Source organism: Furipterus horrens, unplaced genomic scaffold, assembly GCF_987537825.1.
Source record: "Furipterus horrens unplaced genomic scaffold, mFurHor1.1.pri manual_scaffold_5, whole genome shotgun sequence".
In the NCBI taxonomy this organism is placed as follows: Eukaryota; Metazoa; Chordata; class Mammalia; order Chiroptera; family Furipteridae; genus Furipterus; species Furipterus horrens.
Genome location: NW_028327175.1, coordinates 70,075,822 through 70,098,544, shown reverse-complemented (window position 1 = coordinate 70,098,544; position 22,723 = coordinate 70,075,822). Strand labels below are relative to the sequence as shown.

The 22,723-nt window shown below is 35.8% G+C and overlaps 1 protein-coding gene across 1 annotated transcript; it reads left to right on the top strand.

Annotated features, from left to right (window-relative positions):
• The first annotated feature begins 858 nt into the window (after positions 1-858).
• Positions 859-14,995, top strand: NUDT12 (nudix hydrolase 12). Its single transcript, XM_090279015.1, has 7 exons — positions 859-917; positions 3,529-3,736; positions 4,281-4,867; positions 7,567-7,734; positions 8,733-8,846; positions 11,465-11,664; positions 12,634-14,995. Exons 2-7 carry the CDS (start codon positions 3,531-3,533, stop codon positions 12,742-12,744), a joined length of 1,386 nt encoding a protein of 461 aa, XP_090135141.1. The 5' UTR covers positions 859-917; positions 3,529-3,530; the 3' UTR covers positions 12,745-14,995.
• The last annotated feature ends 7,728 nt before the right edge of the window (positions 14,996-22,723 follow it).

Sequence of the window (22,723 nt, the reverse complement as noted above, 5' to 3'; positions counted from 1 at the left end):
TGGCTCACTTCTTCCAAGGCTCACTGCTTTTACCGCTGTGACTTTCTAAAAAATTTTCACTTATATTTGAGTTTCTTGGCTCAGAATTCTTTTCTTAGCCAAACTCAAGGACCAAGGTCTAACATCTGGTGCTGTTTGCTGCTAACATAACTAAAATCCAGGCAGAAAGCAATGGTCAACCTTAGAGACTCCTTAATAGTTGCTGATTGCCCAAGAGATAATTTTAATAAAGAAAAAGTCTGAAAGTTAGACTGCCAACTCCTACCTGTGTAATCTCGGACTCAACTTCTGTAGGTTTGGAAGCATGAAAGAGAAGAAACTAAAATAATAAACAACAGCAACAATACTTGTGTTGTGGGCACTAGCTCTAGACTTTGCACTGTCCTAAGAGCTCTGCGTGCATTATCCTATTTAAACTTCACAACAAACCTAAAAGGTGTTGTGAGCACTTGGTAGTACTTTCTCAAGGACGACTGGGCACCAACACATGACACCAGTTTTCACATTAGGAGATTGGGGTTCAGAGGCCAACAGCTTGTTTAAGGTTATAGTCCAGTTTTATTTAACATGAAAGAATGTTTTGGACACTCCATTGCATTGCACTTCATCGGCTGGTTGCAAAACACTGGAAAACTTGAAACCCTCTCCACGGGCCGAGAGTTTTTCATCGCCAGCACCACACTCTACATATCTTGGTCTCAACGGGAAGAAGAACCAAACCTTCACTCACCTCCAGGAGCCTGTCGTCCTAGCCTGAAACTCTTGCCCAGAACTTGACTGAATGTCTTCCCTCAAAACCCCGCCCCTTCTCGGGTCGCTCACAGCTTTTGACCTTCAAACTACATCTCCCATAAAGCCGGGCGAGGACACCGACCCTCTACCGGAAGTTAGGAAGGCTCTACCCGGCATCGGCAAGAGTAAGTGTGGGGCTTTCCCAGTCCCTCGACCACGTCCCGCTTTCACCTATGCTGGTGCTGTTTTCGATTAGCAGCAGCAGCGGCTAGTTAATGGGCCCTGATCTGGAGCCGGTGACCAGTCCTCCAGGCGCGTTCGTCTCTGCGCTGTCCCGCCGGGCCCTGCTGGGTCGTGTGGCGCAGCCTCGCTCAGGGGCGCTGGAGCGCGGGCGCGGGAGCTGTGGCTTCGCCGCTCGGGTCCCGGGAGAAGTCGCGGAGCGCAGCTGGTTCTGCTGCTGGTGGCACTGCCAGCCCAGGCTTTTAAGTAGGGGAAAGGAAATGCTGCCTTGGGCGTGGTTTCACAGTAAAAGAAGGAATTCACAGTAGTGGCAAGAAAATAAACTGTCACAAGGCATTTGACTGTTTGAAGAGACCGTGGGTGGGGTGGTGCTTGATCTGTTAAATGACCATCCTGAGTGCCCGAGGAAGGGGAATTTGTTAAGTAATGGTTGGTGACTTAAGTGACAGGGCATACTTGAGGTCCGCCGTGTCCCTATTTAGCAATGTAGAGTAACCTTGGGCGAGTTATGGGCCCCAAGTGAGACAGACACATCAGTAAAAGTGGATGTTGGTTTGGATAAACCCTTAAGGCCCTTGAAACCTAAGATTATTTTAAATGCCCTCTCAGTATAGCTCATGCTTCTCTTGGAAAGCAAGGACAATAGTTAGGGTAACTGAATCACCTGATCCTGCCTTCAAATCCTTACCCTCTGGAGGACCTGTCAGTGAAAGGTGCAAAAGTAAATCAAGCAGTAGAGCTAGATTTCACACTTTGCGTACTTCCCTCGAATGAGTAATGGTTCTATTTCTAGATGGCTTTTATGCTGAGAAAGCTAAGGGAGAAAGTACATTTTCCACTTTCTCCTGAAGATGCTGTATGCATAAGCATCGCACTGAGGCTACTGAATACCACTGTATTTCTGGAGGAAAAGTTTTGCAGTCACCTGGACTGGCCTGTGGTGAGGTTGAGGAAGTGACCATGACTTCAGAACATGAGGCAGTGAAATAGTGCTTAAAGTAAACCAACTAAAGGACCTATGTGATGGGATTTTATGGAAAATTTAACAGAAAGACACCTTAGAAGGGAGACTGCACAAGTCAGTTTATGGCGGTGCTTCAAAACAAAAGTCCTGAAAAATTATATCTTTTTTTATTCATAATATTTTTAAAGCGTTTAGAAATCTCAATATGAAGAGAATGGTCAGGTAACTTCTAGAGTAAATCAAAAGAGATTTAAAAAATTGTTTTCTAATATAGAAGTCACTGTTACTAATTTAAGTTGTAAACAGATTTCCATTATTAGGTTTTATCCAAATGTTTACATTCCTGTGAGTATATTTCACCTATTTATAGTTTTCACCTATTTATTTATAAATAGCAGAAAGATACACACAGGAAAAGTAAACAGACCCTTAGTTAATCTCTCTCCATTTTTTCCTTAAGTTTTGTTCATACTACTCCTATAAAATTGATCTGCCAAATTATAGTGTCAGAACCCTAGGGACATCAGCTTTCAAAAATTATGGATTATAACCTTTCTTTTTTAGCCTAAGTATCTTACTACTTAGATTGGTAGGAGCCTAGTTAGGAGCCCAAATATTTCCCTAGCAGCATTTTATAAAAAAAAAAAATTTATACCTTAATAAAAGGGACTTTGAAGAGTTCATTGACAACTAAAATATGAATCATTTCTACCAAAAATAGCTCAATTTGTGCCCTACCACATTCAATTCATATTTAGGCAACATTTATTAAGAAGTATAAAATAGTTATTTTCTTTTTTTTTTTTCTTACTAAAACAAATGGAGTGAAAACACAAAGTTAAGGGTTTAAAAAGTTTCTGTGATTCAAGGGTAAACAATGTGACCAATAGAACAGTGTCCAATAATAGATGAAAAATATATGGTTAATGATTTATGACAAAGATAACAGTGCAGTGCAATGGAATGAAGATGCTAATTTCAAGAATGAGGACAAGTCATATGCATTACTCAATGAGATAAAAATGTATCTTGACCCTTACCTCACACTGAACAAAAATAAATTTCAGATAGGTTGCAGAATTGAGCAAGAAAAAGCAATAAATGGTTTTCAAGAGAAACTTAATTTTTGAATAAGTTACTATAGAATTATAATTCCTCTGAGGGCAGGGACCTGTTTTTGGTACCTAAGCATCCAAAAGAATCCTACTTGTCATCTGCTAAAAACTTCTGCCTTTACTGTTATCTGCTTTACAGCCTCTTCCCATTGAAGTCCCTCTGGTCTATTTCAGATTCTGACTTCCCATTGTAAAGCTATTACCTGACTCCCTCGTCCAAGCATAAGGCCCCCTCATCTGTATTACCAAAGATCTGTATACATTATTTTATATATCCCTCAGTTGAATTATATTTAAAATTCTCAACTGATGACAATTTTGAAGTGTATGCTATGATGACAGTTGACTAATTACCTTTTGAAGAATATGTTGTTTTAGAAACCATACTATTCTAATTATATCAGCACTCAGATAATGTTCAATCATTGATATAAAAAGCAATTGCAATTTTTTTCTCTTTTCCTTTTTTTAAGGAAGACATGTCTTCTATAAACAGAAGTCCAAACCAAGAAATAATTTCCCAATTTCACTGTTCAGCTGCAGAAGGAGATATTGCCAAGTTAACAGTAATACTCAGTCATTCTCCATCTCTTCTCAATGAAGCTTCTGAAAATGGCTGGACTGCTTTAATGTATGCTGCAAGGAATGGGCACCTGGATGTTGTCCAGTTTCTACTTGAGAAAGGGTAAACATTTTAGGCTATACCACCTGAAGGAGTATGTGGTAAATTTCTGGGTTACATATTTTCTTTTAAGATTTTCTTGTAGACACATTTATATCATTGGACTTGTAAATAACTCATTGATTAGTTTTGTTAACAAAATGTAGCATAATTTCCAGCTAAAGCTTATAACATTTTTATTGAGGAATTAACTTTTCATACTTATTAGCAAAGCAAATTTATGAGTTAATCTAATGGTTTCCCAAATAGGACCAAATAGGAAATGTAAACCTACCCGCTGTGACTACCACAAATTTCCTTGTAAAATTTAATATCATAGCACATACTGCTTTTTAATTTTACAGTACTCCAGAAATTTAAATATCCACTATCTCTAACTTTACATCATTTATGATTATTTCTTTTAAACTTCCCACTTGTAAATTATATATTAAAAGAAAAAAATCCATGTAATTATTACATAGAAGGCCTATAATATGCATCTGAAAATATAATAAACACTCGAGAAAATGTTTATTTTCTATTATATTTTTCCTTTTATCTGTAGGTGTGACAGATCCATTGTCAACAAATCAAAGCAGACTGCACTGGATATTGCTAAGTTTTGGGGTTACAAGCACATAGCTAACTTACTATCTAATGTTAAAGGTCAGAAGAAGCCTTGGTTCCTTACCAGTGAAGTAGAAGAAGGTGAAAATTATTTTAGCAAGACACTACTGGACCGGAAAAGTGAAAAAAGAAATAATTCTGACTGGCTACTAGCTAAAGAAAGCCATCCAGCCACAGTTTATATCCTTTTCTCAGATTTAAATCCCTTGGTTACTTTAAGTGGCAACAGAGAAAGTTCCCAACAGCCAGAAGTCAGGCTTTGTCAGCTGAACTACACAGATATAAAGGATTATTTGGCTCAACCTGAAAAGATCACCTTGATTTTCCTTGGAGTAGAGCTTGAAGTGAAAAAAGAGTTATTTAATTATGCTGGGGAGGTCCCAAGAGAAGAAGATGGATTGGTTGCCTGGTTTGCTCTAGGTATAGATCCTGTTGCTGCTGAAGAATTTAAGCAAAGACATGAAAATTGTTATTTTCTACATCCTCCAATGCCAGCTCTTCTGCAATTGAAAGAAAATGAAGCTGGTAAGAAGTGAACCGTCTATACTTGTATCAGTAATAATCTGATTTTTGTAACTGTATTGCAGTTGTACTTACCTACAGTTTCTAGGGGGCATGCTTTTTCCAGTAAGCAATGAAATTAAGCCATATCTTCATTAGAAACTTATGTAAAGTTCTCACCCTAGGGGACTACTCTCCTGGGCAGTTATAGCAGTCTTAATCAGCCAAGATTAATTTCTCCACAATTAAACCTAATGTATGATGATTTCATTTGATTCTTCAGGGAATAATGACTGAGCACCTGCTGTTCATTGAGCCTGATGGCAAAGACTTGTTTTGTTTTGTTTTGTGTTCTGTTGCTGGGTATGCCAGTTCATCTGGGGCCTTTTTATGCCATGGTAAGGAACTAGGGGTTTTAGTCTAAGTTTCATTTTAATGTTATAACCTGACCTATGTTCAAGAAAGAAAACAGAAACCCTCACTTTAGTTGCTTTCTAGATCATGAACTGTAGGCTATTAAATATAAGTCGGGAGTCTTGTTGAGAGGTGATTAGAAATGACCGCATCCGAGGTAAGAGTTGCAGTGGCTTGGATTAGCGGAGTGGAGGGATAAAGAGCTGAGACATTCTGGAGGTAGAACTGATAGGGCTTGATCAGTAAAGTAGGTTGAGACTATTATAAGTGAGAGGGAGGTGATAGTAACCTGGACTGTGACCTGAATTAAAGTGATTATAATAGTAGAGATGGGAAAAAGGAGATACATTCAAGGTATATTTTTGAGAGAAAATTGACAGTACCTGATGGGATGGGTATAGAGTATGTAATATTGAAGGAAAAGATCAGGAATGACTGCTAGGTTTGAACTTTAGTAATTTGGTAAATTGTGACACTACTTTTGAAAAAATAATGTAGGGTGATGAGTAGAGTAAGGGAAGCAGTACAGACTTGAAGTAAGTAAATCAAGACTCTAGTTTTGGGCAGGCTAAGTTTTAGAGGATGTTAGAATTTGGAGAGAGGAGAGGAGAGGTCTGAACTAGAGGTACCCATGTGGGATTCATCAACAGAAAGAACTAAGTCCCAGGAAACTACTGAGATCACTCAGAGAGTTGAGAGCAAGTAAGAAAGAGACTCTCAGAATTATACCGGAATCCCTGTCAGTTTAGAGGTCAGGTAGAAATAGAGAAGCCTTCCAAGGTGACAAAAGTGTGGCTATAAGATAGGAAGAAAATAGGAGACATGGAAACCATGAGAGCAGTGTTTTGGGGAGGTACTGGTTAAATGCTGTTGAGACTTTGAGTATGGTGAAGACAAAGTTTTTTTTGTTTTGTTTTTTTTAATAAGGATCTTTAGTTTTGGTAGTCGTCGTCGGCAGCCGTCCGTCTCGAGAGACGATGGTGTAGCTTCTTAAGAGTCTATATCTGCGTAGACTCTTAAGAAGCTACACCATCGTCTCTCGAGACGGACGGCTGCCGACGACGGATATCTGCACCGCCGAGAATGGCTGTGCAGTCCGACTCGGGAGTGACACGGTATCTGTCTCCTCCCGTGTTGAATCGACATCTTGCGATGACGCTGGAGTGTCCTCTCCAGTGAAGCTGAAGCTACAGAGCCTGGGCAGGGTGATATGGAGGGTCTGCTGTTGCCCATGCAGCAGACCCCCCCTCTCTTCGCAGCTGAAGGGTCCAAGGGAAAGACGGAGTCAATACAGCTTGGCTTCAGGTGCGCCGCAGGAGTTGCCGGTGTTGACTACAACGTCAAACCGCCTTAGGGACTCCGGCTCCGGATTTTCTGTCGGGGTTTACTCCCTTAGCCTTTCCCCTGAAGAGGTATGCCGCAAGGCAGCGGAGGTTTTTTGGGGTCAGAGTTTTCCTTCTCTGATGTACCCTGACTGGAAGATCGAACCAGCGACACTTAGCTCGCAGGCTGACGCTCAATCCACTGAGCCAAACCAGCCAGGGTTAGTTTTGGTAGTATGAAGGCATTAATGAACAAGAGGAGTGTCAGTGGAGTGGAAGGAATAGAAGCTAGATTGTTAGATTAAGGAGTTGATGGGAGGTGAAGAAGGGGTCACTTGTCAGTGTTCACCTTCCCTTAGGTGATGAGGAAGGCTCTTACAGAGACATGAATGTTGGAAATACAGTATTTTTTAATACTCTGTGCAGTTCCCAGTTGTAAAGAGGATATGTTCCACAGTGATATGGACCAGTAGTGGCATAGTCACGTAGTGATGGGTTCCAGAAATTTCCTAGTAATATTGCTTTTTATAGTTCAGGTCCAAGTCAGCAACTGCCTTTGTAGTGTATTTTTTTAAGTCTCCCTTAAAAAGCCACTATTTGTAAAATCACTATACACCAGAATCTTGTATACCCAAAATTTCAAAATCACCTATAGTAGAAGTCTGAGCTAACACAATGTGTAAAATGGATGTTAGTACATCTATCTTATATGAGAGTTATACTTTATTAGTTCAAATTATAGTTAAATCTAGGCTTTATTTGTCATATGTAGAATTAAATCTTTCCCTTTATGTATACATACATCATAAAAATAGGAATACTAAACCCTTGATCACACAGCTGTTCAGGAGGATATGTCTTTATTGTGACTTAAGAACATTTATATTGTTAGAATATATGTCTTCATTATGGCTTAAGAACACTTTACTTATATATTAATTTGTTTACTATTTGTCACAGAATTAAAACTTTTTGTTTCTCCTAAAGGGGTGATAGCTCAAGCAAGATCTGTTCTTGCCTGGCACAGTCGATATAAGTTCTGCCCAACCTGTGGAAGTGCAACTAAAATTGAAGAAGGTGGCTATAAAAGAGTATGCTTAAAAGAAGACTGTCCTAGCCTTCATGGCGTTCACAATACATCATATCCAAGAGTTGGTAAGCCTTTTCTTTTACAGTGAAACCTCAGCCATCCAGAATCTTAGGCAATAAGACATTCTGGAAAGACACGATTTTCAGTTGCAGAGGGGTTAACATTTTTATTAAGAGCATGTTTAATTTAACCATTAAAACTATAAATATTAAGTTGTTACATACTTTTATGACTTTTAAGTAAAGGACATTGTACACAATTAACCAGAAGAAACAAACAAAAAAAAAGAGTGCTTGTCTGAGGCATCATCACCAAAGCAGCACAGCCTGGAGCTAGCTTCTCATGACTGCTGGTATCTGCCTGTACCTTCTCTCCTTCTGCTACAGATTTGGAAATCTGATAACCCAGCCTTTTAAAACTGTGAAAAAAAAAAAAAAAGTAGACTAAACAACACTTGGGGAGGCCTCCTGGGAGTAAGTAAAGTGCATGACTTAGTGACATCTGTTTTTACTGCTCGGGAGCCTTTACTTTTGATTCCTGGATCTTAGTCATGATATAGGGAAAATAATTCATTAGATTAGTGACTCCCGGAGAGATAAGCTGTTATTTAATTTATATGTATGTACATTTTTTTTAATGGCTTAAACTTGATCATAGAGCCATCTTAGCTTTGAAAAGCATTTTGTTAAGGATTGGGATGGAAGGGAGAGGGAAATTTACTATGATAGAAGTTGAATTTTCTCCATGCCACCCACGTATTATCTACTCACATTTTTCTTATAAAAGAAATAAGAATATGTGTGGCATACCACAGGTACACAATAAATGTTGCTGTTAAGATGAGGAGGACAAAAATGATTTTTTAGTTTACTGACAGTATTCTATACAATTTCCTTGAAATACTGTCGTTAGACAGAAAGGAACACCCTCTTGTAACTAGACAACAGCCTTGTTCTTACAATAGATACAGCTTTTAATTATCCTAGTAGATAGTGACTCTACATACACAATGAGTCTGAACTACTTTTTCCTGTCATTCGTACATCTGATTTTTTAAAAATAGATCCAGTAGTAATCATGCAAGTTATTCATCCAGATGGGACCAGATGTCTTTTAGGAAGACAGAAAAGATTTCCCCCAGGCATGTTTACTTGCCTTGCTGGATTTATTGAACCTGGTAAGCTTCTTAAAATAATTTTTGTAATAATTTTGATTTAATTTATAATTTCCAAATAATTTTAGACAGCGTTTGAGAAATAATATTTGATAAATTATTATGTTATAAAACATTCCTAAATATTTTTTGTGTATTTTTAAATGATAATTGTTTTTACTAGTGGAATAATTTTGTATGTTTTAAAAATTCAGTATTTGCTCTTTCATATAATGTTGTTACCCAAGGAACAGCATGATTTACACTTTACTTCCTTCTGTTACCTTTTCAAATAGGGCCTTTCCTGATAGCCCCAAATACATTAGTTAGCTCCATACCCTGCATTTGCAATCCCTGTTATCCTGCCAGTTTTTTGCTATAGTATTCAACACCACCTAACCTGGTATGTATATATGCATCTGTCTATCTGTTTGTCTGTCTCTCTATTTTTCTGCTCATACCAGAAGGTAAGTCCCATAATGTCAGGGACTTTGTTTTATTCATCCATGTATCCCAAACCCTTAGAGCAGTGCCTCTTACATGAATGAATATCTCTAATTAATACATGTGTAATCTCAACTTCCAATATTTATCTGCACTTCTAGATAATAAATGCATGTAGAGCCACATTCTGTTCTGAAGGCTTTCCATATATTAAATCAATTTTACCGATGGGGCAGTAAGGCACCAAGGCTGAATAACTTGTCTAAAATCAAGCAGCTAGTGATAGGGCAGGGATTCAAACCTGAGATGTTGGCTCTGAGTCCATGCTCTTAATCACTGTGCTGCGTCTAGTAGCTCTAGGGTTTTTTGTTTGTTTGTTTGTTTGTTTGTTTTTTTACTGCTGTGTAGCATTCCATTTATGAATATTCTGCAATTTAACCATTCTGCTGTTGGTCATTAAGCTTATTTCAAAACTGTAGCTATTACAAACAACACTGCCATCAATATTTGTATACGACTCCTTATAAACATTTGCCAGAGTTACCTAGAGTACATACCTGAGGGTAGAATGGCTACATCATAGGATATGAGCATCTTAACCTTTTCTAGATATCGCCAATTTGCTCTCTGAAGTGTCCTGCCAATTTACATTCCTTCTAGCAGTACATGAAATCTTCTGTTGTTTCACATCTTCACCAAGTTAGAATTTTCAGACTTTTTAATTTGCCATTCTAATGGATATGAAATAGTATGTCATTGTAATTTTCATTTTTATTTTCTTGCTGATGGGGTATCTTTTTCAAATATGCATTAGGCATCCAGTTTTCTTTATCACTGAGTTTTACATGTTTATGTTCTTTGCCTATTTTTGGTTTGGTTTTTATCCTTTTTCTTATTGACTTTAGGAGTTTTTTAATATGATTCTATGTTACTCTTTAGTTATAGTCTTGCAAATATCTTACACTAATCTATGAATTATCTTTTGCCTATATTTTTATGAACATATGTTGTTAATTTTAATGCAGAAAATGTATTAATCTATTTGAAAAAAATCTATATTTAAATAGCAAAATATTTCTAAACTTCTAGATAAACAACTTAGAAACTATTCCCTCTATTCTAATTCTCAATACCAACAAATCAAAATATAAAGTACATTTATTAGCATCCTTTTATTTTCTCATAGTTGAGTCAACAGTCATCTAGAACAGTGATTTTCAACCTTTTTCATCCTAGGGCCCGTATGAAGTAATTATTAAAATTCTGCAGCACACCAAAAAATGTATTTTTTACTGATCTGGCAAATAAAAGAGGTATAAATGTGATTGATTTACAAAAATAATAATAATTACCTACCCTTTTTGCTCCAAAGTGACTTTCTAAAAAATTAAGTGCCTATACTTGTATATAAGGATTTTGGGTACCAAGAGTTAACCAATCAGACGCACCCTTATTATGCGATGTGACTGATAAGATGCAATTCTGTTAAATGACATATGTATTTATGGTTCCAGACAGGGCATTCACAGTGGACGGCTATTGTTGCATTAGCTGTTGTCATTTTTTTATTTGACAGTCTAAGGGAAAAGAGGTCAGTGCCCCTTACTAAACAGGTATTGCATACATTTTAAAAATTCTAGTGGCACATTGGTTGAAAATTGCTGATCTAGAGGAAAATAATCATTTAGAAAGAAAAATACTGAGTTTTATTTAATGTTGTTTTTAAACTTTTAGTGTTATGCACTTTCTAACTACTTTGAAAAGAGTTATCTACAATAATTGACAGCATAAGAAAAAAAGAGTTTGAAGATTTTAATGAGGAAAAGACTAGTCACATAAAAATCATGTAATGATAACTTACAACTATTTAGTGATGATATATAAACGAAATACTATTTAAAGTCTTTACACAGTATTCAACCAATAGTAAATGCTAGATAGTTGTAGATGTTATTTTTTTAAACATAAATAAAAATTTGAACCTTTAAGAAATGAAAAGTGTTAGTATTTTGATTGTGTATAGAGTCATATATGTTAAGAAATAAAGTTTTCTTGAATTTCAATCCAGTTTTAGCCTGTTTTCTAATTCTTTGAATTGGGTTCTGTCCAAAGTGATTTCCAAATCTTTGAATCATTCAGAGCACAATATTTCCAGGCCGTGTTCATCAGCTACTTGTTCTTTTGCCCCATTTGATTAGGGGAGACAATAGAAGATGCTGTTCGTAGAGAAGTAGAAGAGGAAAGTGGAGTCAAAGTTGGCCATGTTCAGTATGTCTCTTGTCAGCCATGGCCAATGCCCTCCTCCTTAATGATCGGTTGCTTAGCTGTGGCAGTGTCTACAGAAATTAAAGTTGACAAGAATGAAATAGAGGACGCCCGCTGGTTCACTAGAGAACAGGTAAAGTTCAATTCAATTTCCTTCTTCTATTGATTGTTCCCTGACTGTATTGGTGTAGGCATGCAGCAAGGGTACCTGTTTTCAACAAGTTGAATGAATGACCATGGCCCTCTCATCATGCATGGATTACAGTGTAATTGATGTGTCCTATGTTAATTCATTCTGTGGAATTCTTCTAATAATGAGGATTCTGTGCCATTTTCCAATTTCAAATGCTATTCCTTCAAATTAATGATCCCTTTCAATGGACTTAAAATAGGTAACCATTATTTCAGAGATGAGAAATAGGAATATTATTTTTAAACATTTTATATTTACTTTATAGCTTTAAAACAGTCCTCTCTTTGAAAATTTCAGTAAATATGCTTGAAATTTGTGAAAAGTTCTTTTTCAGTTAAAAATATACTTAAGGACAAGAATGACAAAATTGTATAACATAAATACACTCAGAAGAACTTTTAAAAATATCATTAAGTTTTATAATGACAGATAAATTGCATGTGTGTGTTTTGCATGACCCAAAGTATTTGTATAGAAAACAAATGGATATTCTACAGTACTGAAGACCTGAAGTCCTTTCTGACTTTGTCTAAATAAAATTAATTTTATTTTATGCTCAACCTTTAGAATCAGAAATAAGATTTTTTTCAAAATTTTATAAAATGGTACCTATCCCAAAGTTGACATCACTTTGAAAAAAGTATGGAGCATATGCTTTGCTTTTTCATGACCTTATTTTCATAAGGGAATGTACATTTCTCAAATATTTTAAAATTGAATCATTAACTCATTGAAGCAGCTAAAGATGGTGTACTAAATTTTGCCTGTTGAATATAGATATTATCACTTTCTACTGTTGTTATTCACTATAAAAGTCATCACATTTTAGTCAAATCGTGTAAGCATAGAAATGGTATTTAAGTGTTACTGAATTGAAATCCTAATACATTTTATTGTGGTATATTTTAGGTCATGGATGTTCTGACCAAAGGGAAGCAGCAGGCATTCTTTGTACCACCAAGCCGAGCTATTGCACATCAATTAATCAAACACTGGATTGGAATGAACCCCAATCTTTAAGTCAAATAACTAGGCTTTGAGTACTAATTGATATTTAATACCACTTATCCCTCAAGTGAGATTAGGAAATGTTCAGTGCTCTTTAGAATGTCATAACACAAAATATTAAATTGAGTTTTTGAGCTATTTTCAAAGTGTACTTTTCATCTTAACCACAGAATTCTTATTTTTATAAATTACAACATTGCCTCAGATTTTGTTAAGTCTGGATCAGCCTTCTGTGAACACTTTTCTTGGTTGTGCTCCACAATTTTATCTCAGAAAACCATATTTCTGATAAGAGGAAACATACTGTAAAGAAGTATGTTCTAAAAATGTAGGTAAACCTAAATTCTAGCACCTCTTGTAAGCATTAGACTAGTCATTAAAGACCTATCACTGAAATTAAACATATTTACAAGTAATTCTCCTCAAAGATCAGATATTAAATCTCATATATATTTACATAGTTGTTAAAAACATGGGCTTTATGTCACATATGTTTTGAGAAATGAAACAAAATAATTTTAGTGAATTTTGAGCTTGAATATTTAATCTTTTCATTACCATAAAGTGTCTTTTAGATGTCAGTAGCTGATTTTTGCTCAGCTTCCCATTGTAATTCACTTTTTCCCCTGGTTTTATTGTTCTAGCAGCGCTGCAGTTGCTACTACTACTTACTAGTCTATTTTCATCAGTTAAGAATTTTCTATTTTGACTACTCTACAGAATAAGTGAGACTATTACCATGTCTGGGGCCTCCTCCTTAAACCTAAAATTACTTCATCTATTTTTCTGTTAAATCTACTCAAAGTCTTAAGACAAATCAGGATTCTCTGCTTTTTCACTGAAATTCATCATATTTCAAAGGATTATCCTCAAAGGTCAGATGTTACGTAAATCACATATTTATATATTTTAAAATAACACTGGCTTTATGTCATTTTGTGATAAGGAATGTATCTGCATTAGCGAAAAATTACATAAGCATTACTAATAACATCTATTAAGCTCAAATATAACATTTTGGTTTTGGCCTTAAATCAACACATTCTAAGAAACCTTTGTAAAATAAGTATTTCTTAGTAATGAATCAGTAAGATTCTAAAGAAAGTAAATTGTAGTTCACTGTTGTGCAACATAGAGCTGTCATATTTTACAAGGCTGTTTTAAAATTGTTTTAAAAGGTAGCATTTAGGCCTGGCTGGTGCACCTCAGAGGACTGAGTGCAGGCCTGCAAACCAAAGTGTCGCTGGTTCGATTCCTAATCAGGGCAGATGTCTGGGTTGCAGGCCAGGTCCCCAGCTGGAAGACATACGAGAGGCAACCACACATTGATGTTTCTCGCCGTTTGTTTCTCCTTCCCTTCCTCTCTCTCTAAAAATAAGTAAAATCTTAAAAAAAAAAAAAAGTAACATTTAAATATATAAATTTATATAATTTGGCTCTACAGTATAGGTTGTTAGAACTAGAAGAGACCTAGAGGATAATATATAAAGTAGTGCGTTGCCCTTCTTTTATAGATAAGGTAAAGGAAATCCTGAAAGGTGAATTTAATTAATTTAATTCATTAAAAGTGAATTTATTAATTGATGAAAGTTACACAACTACAACTTACAATTTTTAAAACATTTATTGTATTTACTATTAAGTAACTTAATTCTTCCTCTAATCAAAAGTAGAAACTATTTCTAAAAGTGTATGCATAAATCAAAATAACAGATAAGAATAATAAATTCAGTTTACCAAATGTTAAATAAAATTTTAGATACTAAAATTTATGTAACTTAAATAAGATAATTTTATTAGATAAAACTTTGTTTTATTAATAAATAATGGTTTTCTTAGTAACTGATGAAGGCTTATTGATATCAGGACATTTGGATACACAATAAAATTTGAACTGCATAGATATATAGAAAATGCCGTGCCTGGATTATTATGAAGTATAATGAATTAAAGTTCAGTTTTACTTCACATACACTTTTAATATTTACAGATCCTAAGACTGCATCAAAAATTTGAGGATAACAAAGTAAAATACAAAGTATCAACAAAGTTGTTATTAATTCAGTTTTTGATATTTAATCCTGTACTTAGGGAAAATCAGTATCTAAGTAAATTATTGTTTTAATAATCATTCTTAAATTGTTAACCTCTGAGAGGTGAATAGTTATATGTAAGTAGAAGAAACAGCCAAGAAATGGTAGAGGTTCAAGTGCCATCAATGTATTCTAATGGAAATAAAAATAATTATACATTAGCAATTTTATCTACTCTCAGTTTTGTGTGTTATGTGTGCTTTTTAATGTTTTGATAAATTTCTTCTGAAAAAATTGAAAAAGCCAAATTTCAGTCATCAGCCTCTATTTAGAAATAATGATGTATAAACAAAAAGTACAAATGCCTTTCTAAAAGTTGTCATATTTGAAGATTTAAATTTTTTGTTTAAATCTTTTTAATTTTATAGTTTTGGGACATACATATGTATGCATGTACATACACACATACACTAACCTACATATACATATATATCAATAACTTATATTCATGTTTAAAGTTATATATCTAATGTCTATTTTTATTACTTGTCTAATATTACCAGTTTTTGCATTTTGAATTTCTTATTTTGTTTTTACCATTCATGGAAAAACTAGAATTAGAAGCCTACATATTTTATTTAGTTGGAAAAATAATTGAATAACTCTTGAAGTTCGGGTAAGGAATGTAGATAAAGACAGAAAAAATATATAGAACAACCAAGGTGAGACCTTAAGATGAAAGGAGAAAGTATAAGTTTGTTAATAAATTAAATAAACTCAACTAAATCTCATATGACAACAGGAGATAGAACTGGTCCTTGAACTGTGTTGCTAATGTATCGTCGTCGGCAGCCGTCCGTCTTGAGAGACGATGGTGTAGCTTCTTAAGAGTCTATCTGCACCGCCGAGAATGGCTGTGCAGTCCAACTCGGGAGTGACACGGTATCTGTCTCCTCCCCTGTTGAATCGACATCTTGTGATGACGCTGGAGTGTCCTCTCCAGTGAAGCTGAAGCTACAGAGCCTGGGCAGGGTGATATGGAGGGTCTGCTGTTGCCCATGCAGCAGACCCCCCCTCTCTTCGCAGCTGAAGGGTCCAAGGGAAAGACGGAGTCAATACAGCTTGGCTTCAGGTGCGCCGCAGGAGTTGCCGGTGTTGACTACAACGTCGAACCGCCTTAAGGACTCTGGCTCCGGATTTTCTGTCGGGGTTTACTCCCTTAGCCTTTCCCCTGAAGAGGTATGCCTCAAGGCAGCGGAGGTTTTTTGGAGTCAGAGTTTTCCTTCTCTGATGTGCCCTGACTGGAAGATCGAACCAGCGACACTTAGCTCGCAGGCCGATGCTCAATCCACTGAGCCAAACCAGCCAGGGGTGCTAATGTATATATAGCAAAATATTAGGTGAAAATATTCTATAAAACAAATTCATTAATTATGAGAAAAGATATAGGGATGAGAACCAGTTATTAGGTTCTAAAAGTTTATATATATAATTGTGTGTGTGTATGTGTGTGTGAGAGAGAGAGAGAGAGGTGGGAGTGGTGGGTGTTGAATGAAATTTATGTGTGTGCTATACTTAAAAGGGTCAGTTTTCTGTAGGATAAAAAGATCCAGGACAACATAATTCAAAGTGCAAAATTAAAGAGTGTTTGTCTACAAGTGTAAAAGATCTAGGTCTTGAGGCATTTACAAACGGGTTGGAAAAGGAGTGCAGGAGAGTTTTACTTCAGTGCAGATGGGGGAGGGTGCTCCGTAAGGGGGCCGAATGCTTAGGAGCTTTGACACCACAGTGGTAGATGAGAGACAAACATGGTACATTTTGAGAATTCCTGTTTTGAAGAGAAAGATAATAATATTTCCAAGAGCCTTCATCTTCAAAGAGTTTCATTGGTCAGGAGAGAACTGGAAGAGTTTTTTGTGAAAATCAAAACTGAAAATGATTTTTCTATACTACATCTTGTCCTTTTTCTTCCTGGTACACTCAATTCGGAATAGCTTTTGAAAGAGGAAGTGCAGTTTATTATCATATACAAGAGATTTTCAAATAATTTATTTTCCCAAACTAGAAATGGTCAAAAGAAAGTTATTGGAGTAATGAAGAATACATGGGAGCCCTGGCTGGTGCATCTCACTGGATTGAGTGCCAGCCTGCAAACAAAGGGTCACCAGTTCGATTCCCAGTCAGGGCACATGCCTATGTTGCAGGCCAGGTCCCCAGTTGGAGGCACACAAGAGGCAACTACACAATGATGTTTCTCAGCCTTTCTTTCTCCCTCCCTTCTCTTAAAAATAAAATCTTAAAAAAATAAAAATAAAAAGAGTGCATAGGAAAAAAATGGGTACTCAGAAGCCTAAACTTTTTTATTGTTTGAGAATGATTTTTCAACTATAAAATGAATATTTGGACATATTAATTGGGCTAACATGCAAGTTCCTCATTCTGCAACAGAACCCATGGGCTGTTCAGTTATTAGGGGCCCGATTGCCCGCTGCCAGAAGCACAACTCTCAATACCAGAGTTTCGTGAAAAGAAAAAGAATTGTTTATTTAACAGTTATATAGATTTAGATTATTTGCAGATTTCTGCCGTTAAGTCTTATTTTCTTTAAAACACCCACAAACACACATGGTTCTGCCTCCCCCCACCAAACCAGGCTAGTTTTAGAAAAGTCAGAGATACAGTCTTCCTACTTCCCAGACACAGTTCAGTTTTACCAGCAGCTCCCCAATCATTCTATCCTGATTGGGGAGGTTTTGCCTGTGTTGCGGTGCCCTCCAGCTCTTAATGCAGAACCACTTGGGGTTCCCAGCCTCCTTGTAAACCACATGGAGTTGTCCCTTTCCTTTCAAGCCTCATGGAGTTCTCTTCTGAAATCCAGATGGTGTTCTCCTAGCCAAAGTGTTTGCCGCCTGTTTTTTAAAACCCCTGACTGCGTCCTCTACTGGAGTGGGTGTGGTAACCAGTTCTGACCATTCACGGAACCTTGTGCAGACTCTGTGTGCTCTTTCTGCACCATTCCTTGATCAAAACCCCTCCCATCGTCTTGGGCCCTTGGAAGAATCAAACCATTTGCATGACAAAGACACTAGCTACTAACCATAGTCATGCAAAGACATCTTAAAAGCTGTCCTTTTTCCCCATTCCCCAGCCCGCAGGCTCTGGGGATTTTTGGACTCCCCGACTCTGTAACAATTCTATTTTCATTGAAAGATATGCACATATAATTGTACTCTTTGGTGGAAGTAGCACTTTTAACTTTCCTTTATTCCTCCAAGAATACTGTGTTTCTTTTACTGCCTAACAGATAACGCCATAGCATTGGACAATGGATATTTCTCCTTTTCACAATTCCCATTATAATGATGCTCTACAGAATAGTGGGGGTGGCTGTGAAATTTTAAAACAGATACTAAGTTCAAAAAGAAACCTTTCTGCTAATGGAAACATTTTTCTTTCTAACTACAAGTCCCATAACAGACAAACTACAGCATAAAGAATTAAAAAATGTCCTGGCTTTCCATTCCTGGGCTCATGGGAGCTATACCAGACCATCTTTCATCTCCCCCTTGATGGATTAAGAACATTCTTCTAATCACTTACCTTGTGAGGTAGTTTCATTTTTAGTAATGTGGGACTTCCACCCAAGAGTAGAAATTGAAAATGGTACTTTTATCTATTTTAGAACAGAGTGAGTAGAAAACTTACCTAATCCAAAGTTTATTTTTGTTTACTTTTTATTCAGCCCATTTTACTCTAGCCTGAAATTGTAGTCTATTGGAGCAGTGTGATGTTTTGAACATCTCAGTAAAATACCTTACACATATTTATTACTGCTTTCAGATAGCAGTAAGCTGAAGTCATCTCTCACTGGGGGTAAAAACAATTTAAAATGCCATTGATCCAACAGCTTTGCTGCTAAGAGGTTGTTTTTTGTTGTTGTTCGTTTTTGTTTTTGTTTTTGTTTTTTTGCTGTTTTTGCTGGGTTTATTTGTGTTATAAGACAAGTTTGAATACTCTAGTGCCAAGAGGTTTGTAGGATTTGGAAGTCCAAATAAGATGCCATAACAATGGGTGCAAAATCTACCTCAGGGGCTGCAAAGGCCCTGACCATCTGCTCTCCATCTTAGTGAGGGCTTCAGTGGGATCGTAGTGGTGAGTGGGAAGCCAGTAGGAACTTGGTGTGTTCTTGGAGACACTGTTAAGGATAAAAGGAGAAAATATGCCATTGCTTCTAATAAACTGAAAATTTAATTCATATTCAAATTTGTGAACTTTTTAAAAGTTGTTTTTTGCTTGTTCTTTCCAATATTTCTAAGAACTAATCCATATCTTTCCAACAAGCTCCTAAGAAATAGAACTCTTTGGTTAGCTTATTCTCATAATACTAATACTGTTTACATGGAACTCTATATAGAATATTGACAATTATTTTTTATTCTTAACCCTATGAAATGCATGTAAATAGCATTATCCCCATTTTACAATTAGCTTAGAGGAGTTAACTTTCTCAAGGTACATTGTTAATAAATAGGAGATCCAAAGCTTTAACCCAAGTATTTCACTCCAAATTCTTTCATCTTTCCACTTACCAGAGCTATCTTACAGAAGTTATTTCACAACGCTGCATTGACAAAAGCACGCCCAGTCTCGATTTCCTCTTAGAATTCCTTAAATTTTGGTTGTTTTTTAGGGGGAAGAGGGTCTTTTTTTTTTTTATCATTACACATTTTTTCACAACCTTCAATTACTTATTTGGTTCCGAAGCCTCTGTCTCCAACTATCTGTTAGACATATTTGGTTAGACATCTCGGAGCCTCCTAAATACTATATATGTGAAGTTAAATTATCTTTTCTCCAAAGGATATTCCAGTTTCTATATTCCTATTTCAATAGTCTTGCAAGCGTTATCTTTAACTTGTCTACTTTATCTCTCACCCTAACCATACCCCAGAGCCAATCTCCAAATCCTCTCCCTTTTATTTATTTACTTCCTAATACTTCTTAAATAACTGTCTTGTCTCTCTACCCATGCCCACCCCATCTGTCTGCAGCCACCATTCTACTTTGGGCTACTCACCTGGGCTGGAGCTCAGCTCAGCTTCCTAAATTAGTCTCCCTACTTCAAAGTTTTATTCTCTATTCTTCTCACTGCAGCCAAGGAGAACTTGCTAAGAGGGAATCTTATCTAGTCTTTTCCTTAATATATTTTTTTAATCCTCAACCAAGGGTATGTTTATTGATTTGAGAGAGAGAGGAAGGGAAAGAGAGAGAGAAACATTGATCAGTTGCCTCCAGTACACACCCAGACCAGGGATCAAACCCGTGAACTTTTGATGCACAGGGCAACACTCCAACCAACTGAGCCACCCAGCCAGGGCTCTCATACTTAATATTCTTCAGGAAGATCCCTCTGTGGACAAAGGATAAAGTCCAATTGCCTTAGCATAGCAATTTACCTCTGCAGTTAAACTCTCATCACTTCCCTTTCTTCCAACCCCTTATATTTATGTGGCAAAAAGCCACAGACAAACCTAAAATTTTATTATGCATTAATAAACTTAATTTAAGGATTATCTGAATAATTATGACCAATATATTATGCTATTAGTTTAAGTAGAAATGTTTCATTTAGTTAGATTCTAAACTATATTTTTATTTACATTTCTCATAGTATTTCAAAAATCCTAGTTCAGGGCTTATTTATCCCAGTTTTATAAATAAGCACATTGAGTCTAAAAAGTCAGATGACTTCTCCAAGATCAACATAAGATATGGAAATAGGACTCAAACTTAAATCTCTCTAACGAAAGTCTAGAACCTCCACTATAACATACACCATACTGCTTCTGCTCCCGTAATCTACCACTCAAAGATAAATAGCTGATAAAGAGTCAAACTAGATATTTAACTTTTCATTCTTGTTTCGGTTTCTTTCTCTTACTCTGCTTACCATGTGAGCATCATACCTGTGTATTAGGAATGCCCCATCCAAGTTCCTAAACTACAAGATCATCATTGTGCACTAGAAGTATCTTTGAAAATAAACAGACTTTAGGGATGTTTAAGATAGATAATAATAGACCGATTAAAGGACAGTGGATCATTTCTGACACTGCATAAGATTAAATATGATAATCAGATTTTGGATTGAGACAACCCAGATAATTCCAGAGTAGAACAAGAGGAAGTCCTCAAATCTTTATCTCATTTTCTTGCCTTTCAAATTACCTATTTGCATTTAATTCATGTCTCCTTCAGAGCGAGGAATCTATGAAGGCTTTACCCAGGTGAGCTGATTATATTTTCTTTTCTACTTTTTCTATTTTTCTGTGCTGTTTTGAATGAAATATTCTATTTTCATCTTTGTTGTCCTAAATTAGTTGCTTAGCAAAGGATAATAGCAAAGGGAAAATTATTTGAATGTTGTATATGAGGACAATTTAGCATTGTATTTCTTTACAGTTACAGAAAATCCAACAGCTATTTGTGACGTTCTCTGTTATCAGAGAGGATGGTTAATACAAGGAAAAAAAAAAAAAAAAATCTCAATCATCAATGTGTTTAGGCCTCTTTTATTTGGGCTAAGAAAGACATCATATGCACATTTGAATAGCCACCAGCCTATCCTAATTTGGTTATTTGAAATAGTACATTTGGAAAGCAAGGAAAATGCAAATGACAAGCTAGGCTTCTAAGGATAATTGAAATTCATTCTGAATTCAGGGAAGGTCAGTTTCATTTCAAAGCAGTTATCTTTGTTTTGAATTCTTATATTCTGCTTTGTTTCTATTGCAGCGTTAAATTTATGACCAAATGTATATTTGATTTTAATAAATCACCAAATGATTTTCTCATCTGGTTTAGTTAGTTGGATTTCTCTTTATTATTTTTACCATAATTTAACTTACATAAATATTTTTATTTAAAATATGAAATATATCAATCACCCAAAACATTGTGATCTCATCTCAAGAAAGAACACATTACAGATTACTTTTTTTTCATAACAATAATTGCAATTACTCTGAGATTTAAACCAATTTAATAGGCAAATATTCTGGTTAATGTTTTTGTGTAAATAATCCCAATTCAAATTTTGCAAAATATTGTATTTGCAATTTTATTGTTAGTTGGTCTTTGATTTTGATTTTGATGGCAATACATATTTACAATCAAAGATTCCTCTCACAATTAGGAATTTAGACAGTTCTTACTTTCCTCATTCTCACTCAGAATTTAAATATTAGGTGGTTTTTAATCTCCCTTTTCTTCTTCCAGAATGTAAACATAAATTGTTGGGTTTTTTTTCTAGTGTCATATTACCTTAATGTTAAGTATTATCAGATTGTTCATCTGCAAAGAAAACTGGAAAATAAATCTGTTGTCTACTTACTTTTTTAGATATTGCCTCAATTGCTAACAATTCACTTTTTAAAAAAATTTTATATGAAGTCATTTAACTGCTCAAACAAATCTGTAGTGGCCATGTGATGAAATTACAACAGCATGCACATGAAACGATCTTGGTGCCTTCTCTTCAGGGAGAAAATCATCCAGTAACCAAATTTTCAAATAAGTCTTTAAAATGACATACCAGAAATTTAAATGCAATGGGTCAAATTCTCAACTCTCTCATCAGCTATGAAGTTCCTTTCAGAGACTGGTTCCAGATTATTTTTGAGAAGGAATAAAAATTCTAAATATGATCTGACTTGTGAAGATATACATTAACTACACAAAATCATTGGTAGGTTACTCTTCCTATCTCATGGGATTGCCCAGACCTCAGTGAATTTGGGAGCTAGGATAGAATGCTAGCACTAATTATCTGCCCAAAAGAAATCCAATCATAAAGTGATTAAGTTAACCTGGCAGATTAATTCTAAGCATAATTATCATTGGTCAGGCTTCAATTTAAACACTTTTTTATAATGAGCAAAAAATACAGTACAGTCAGT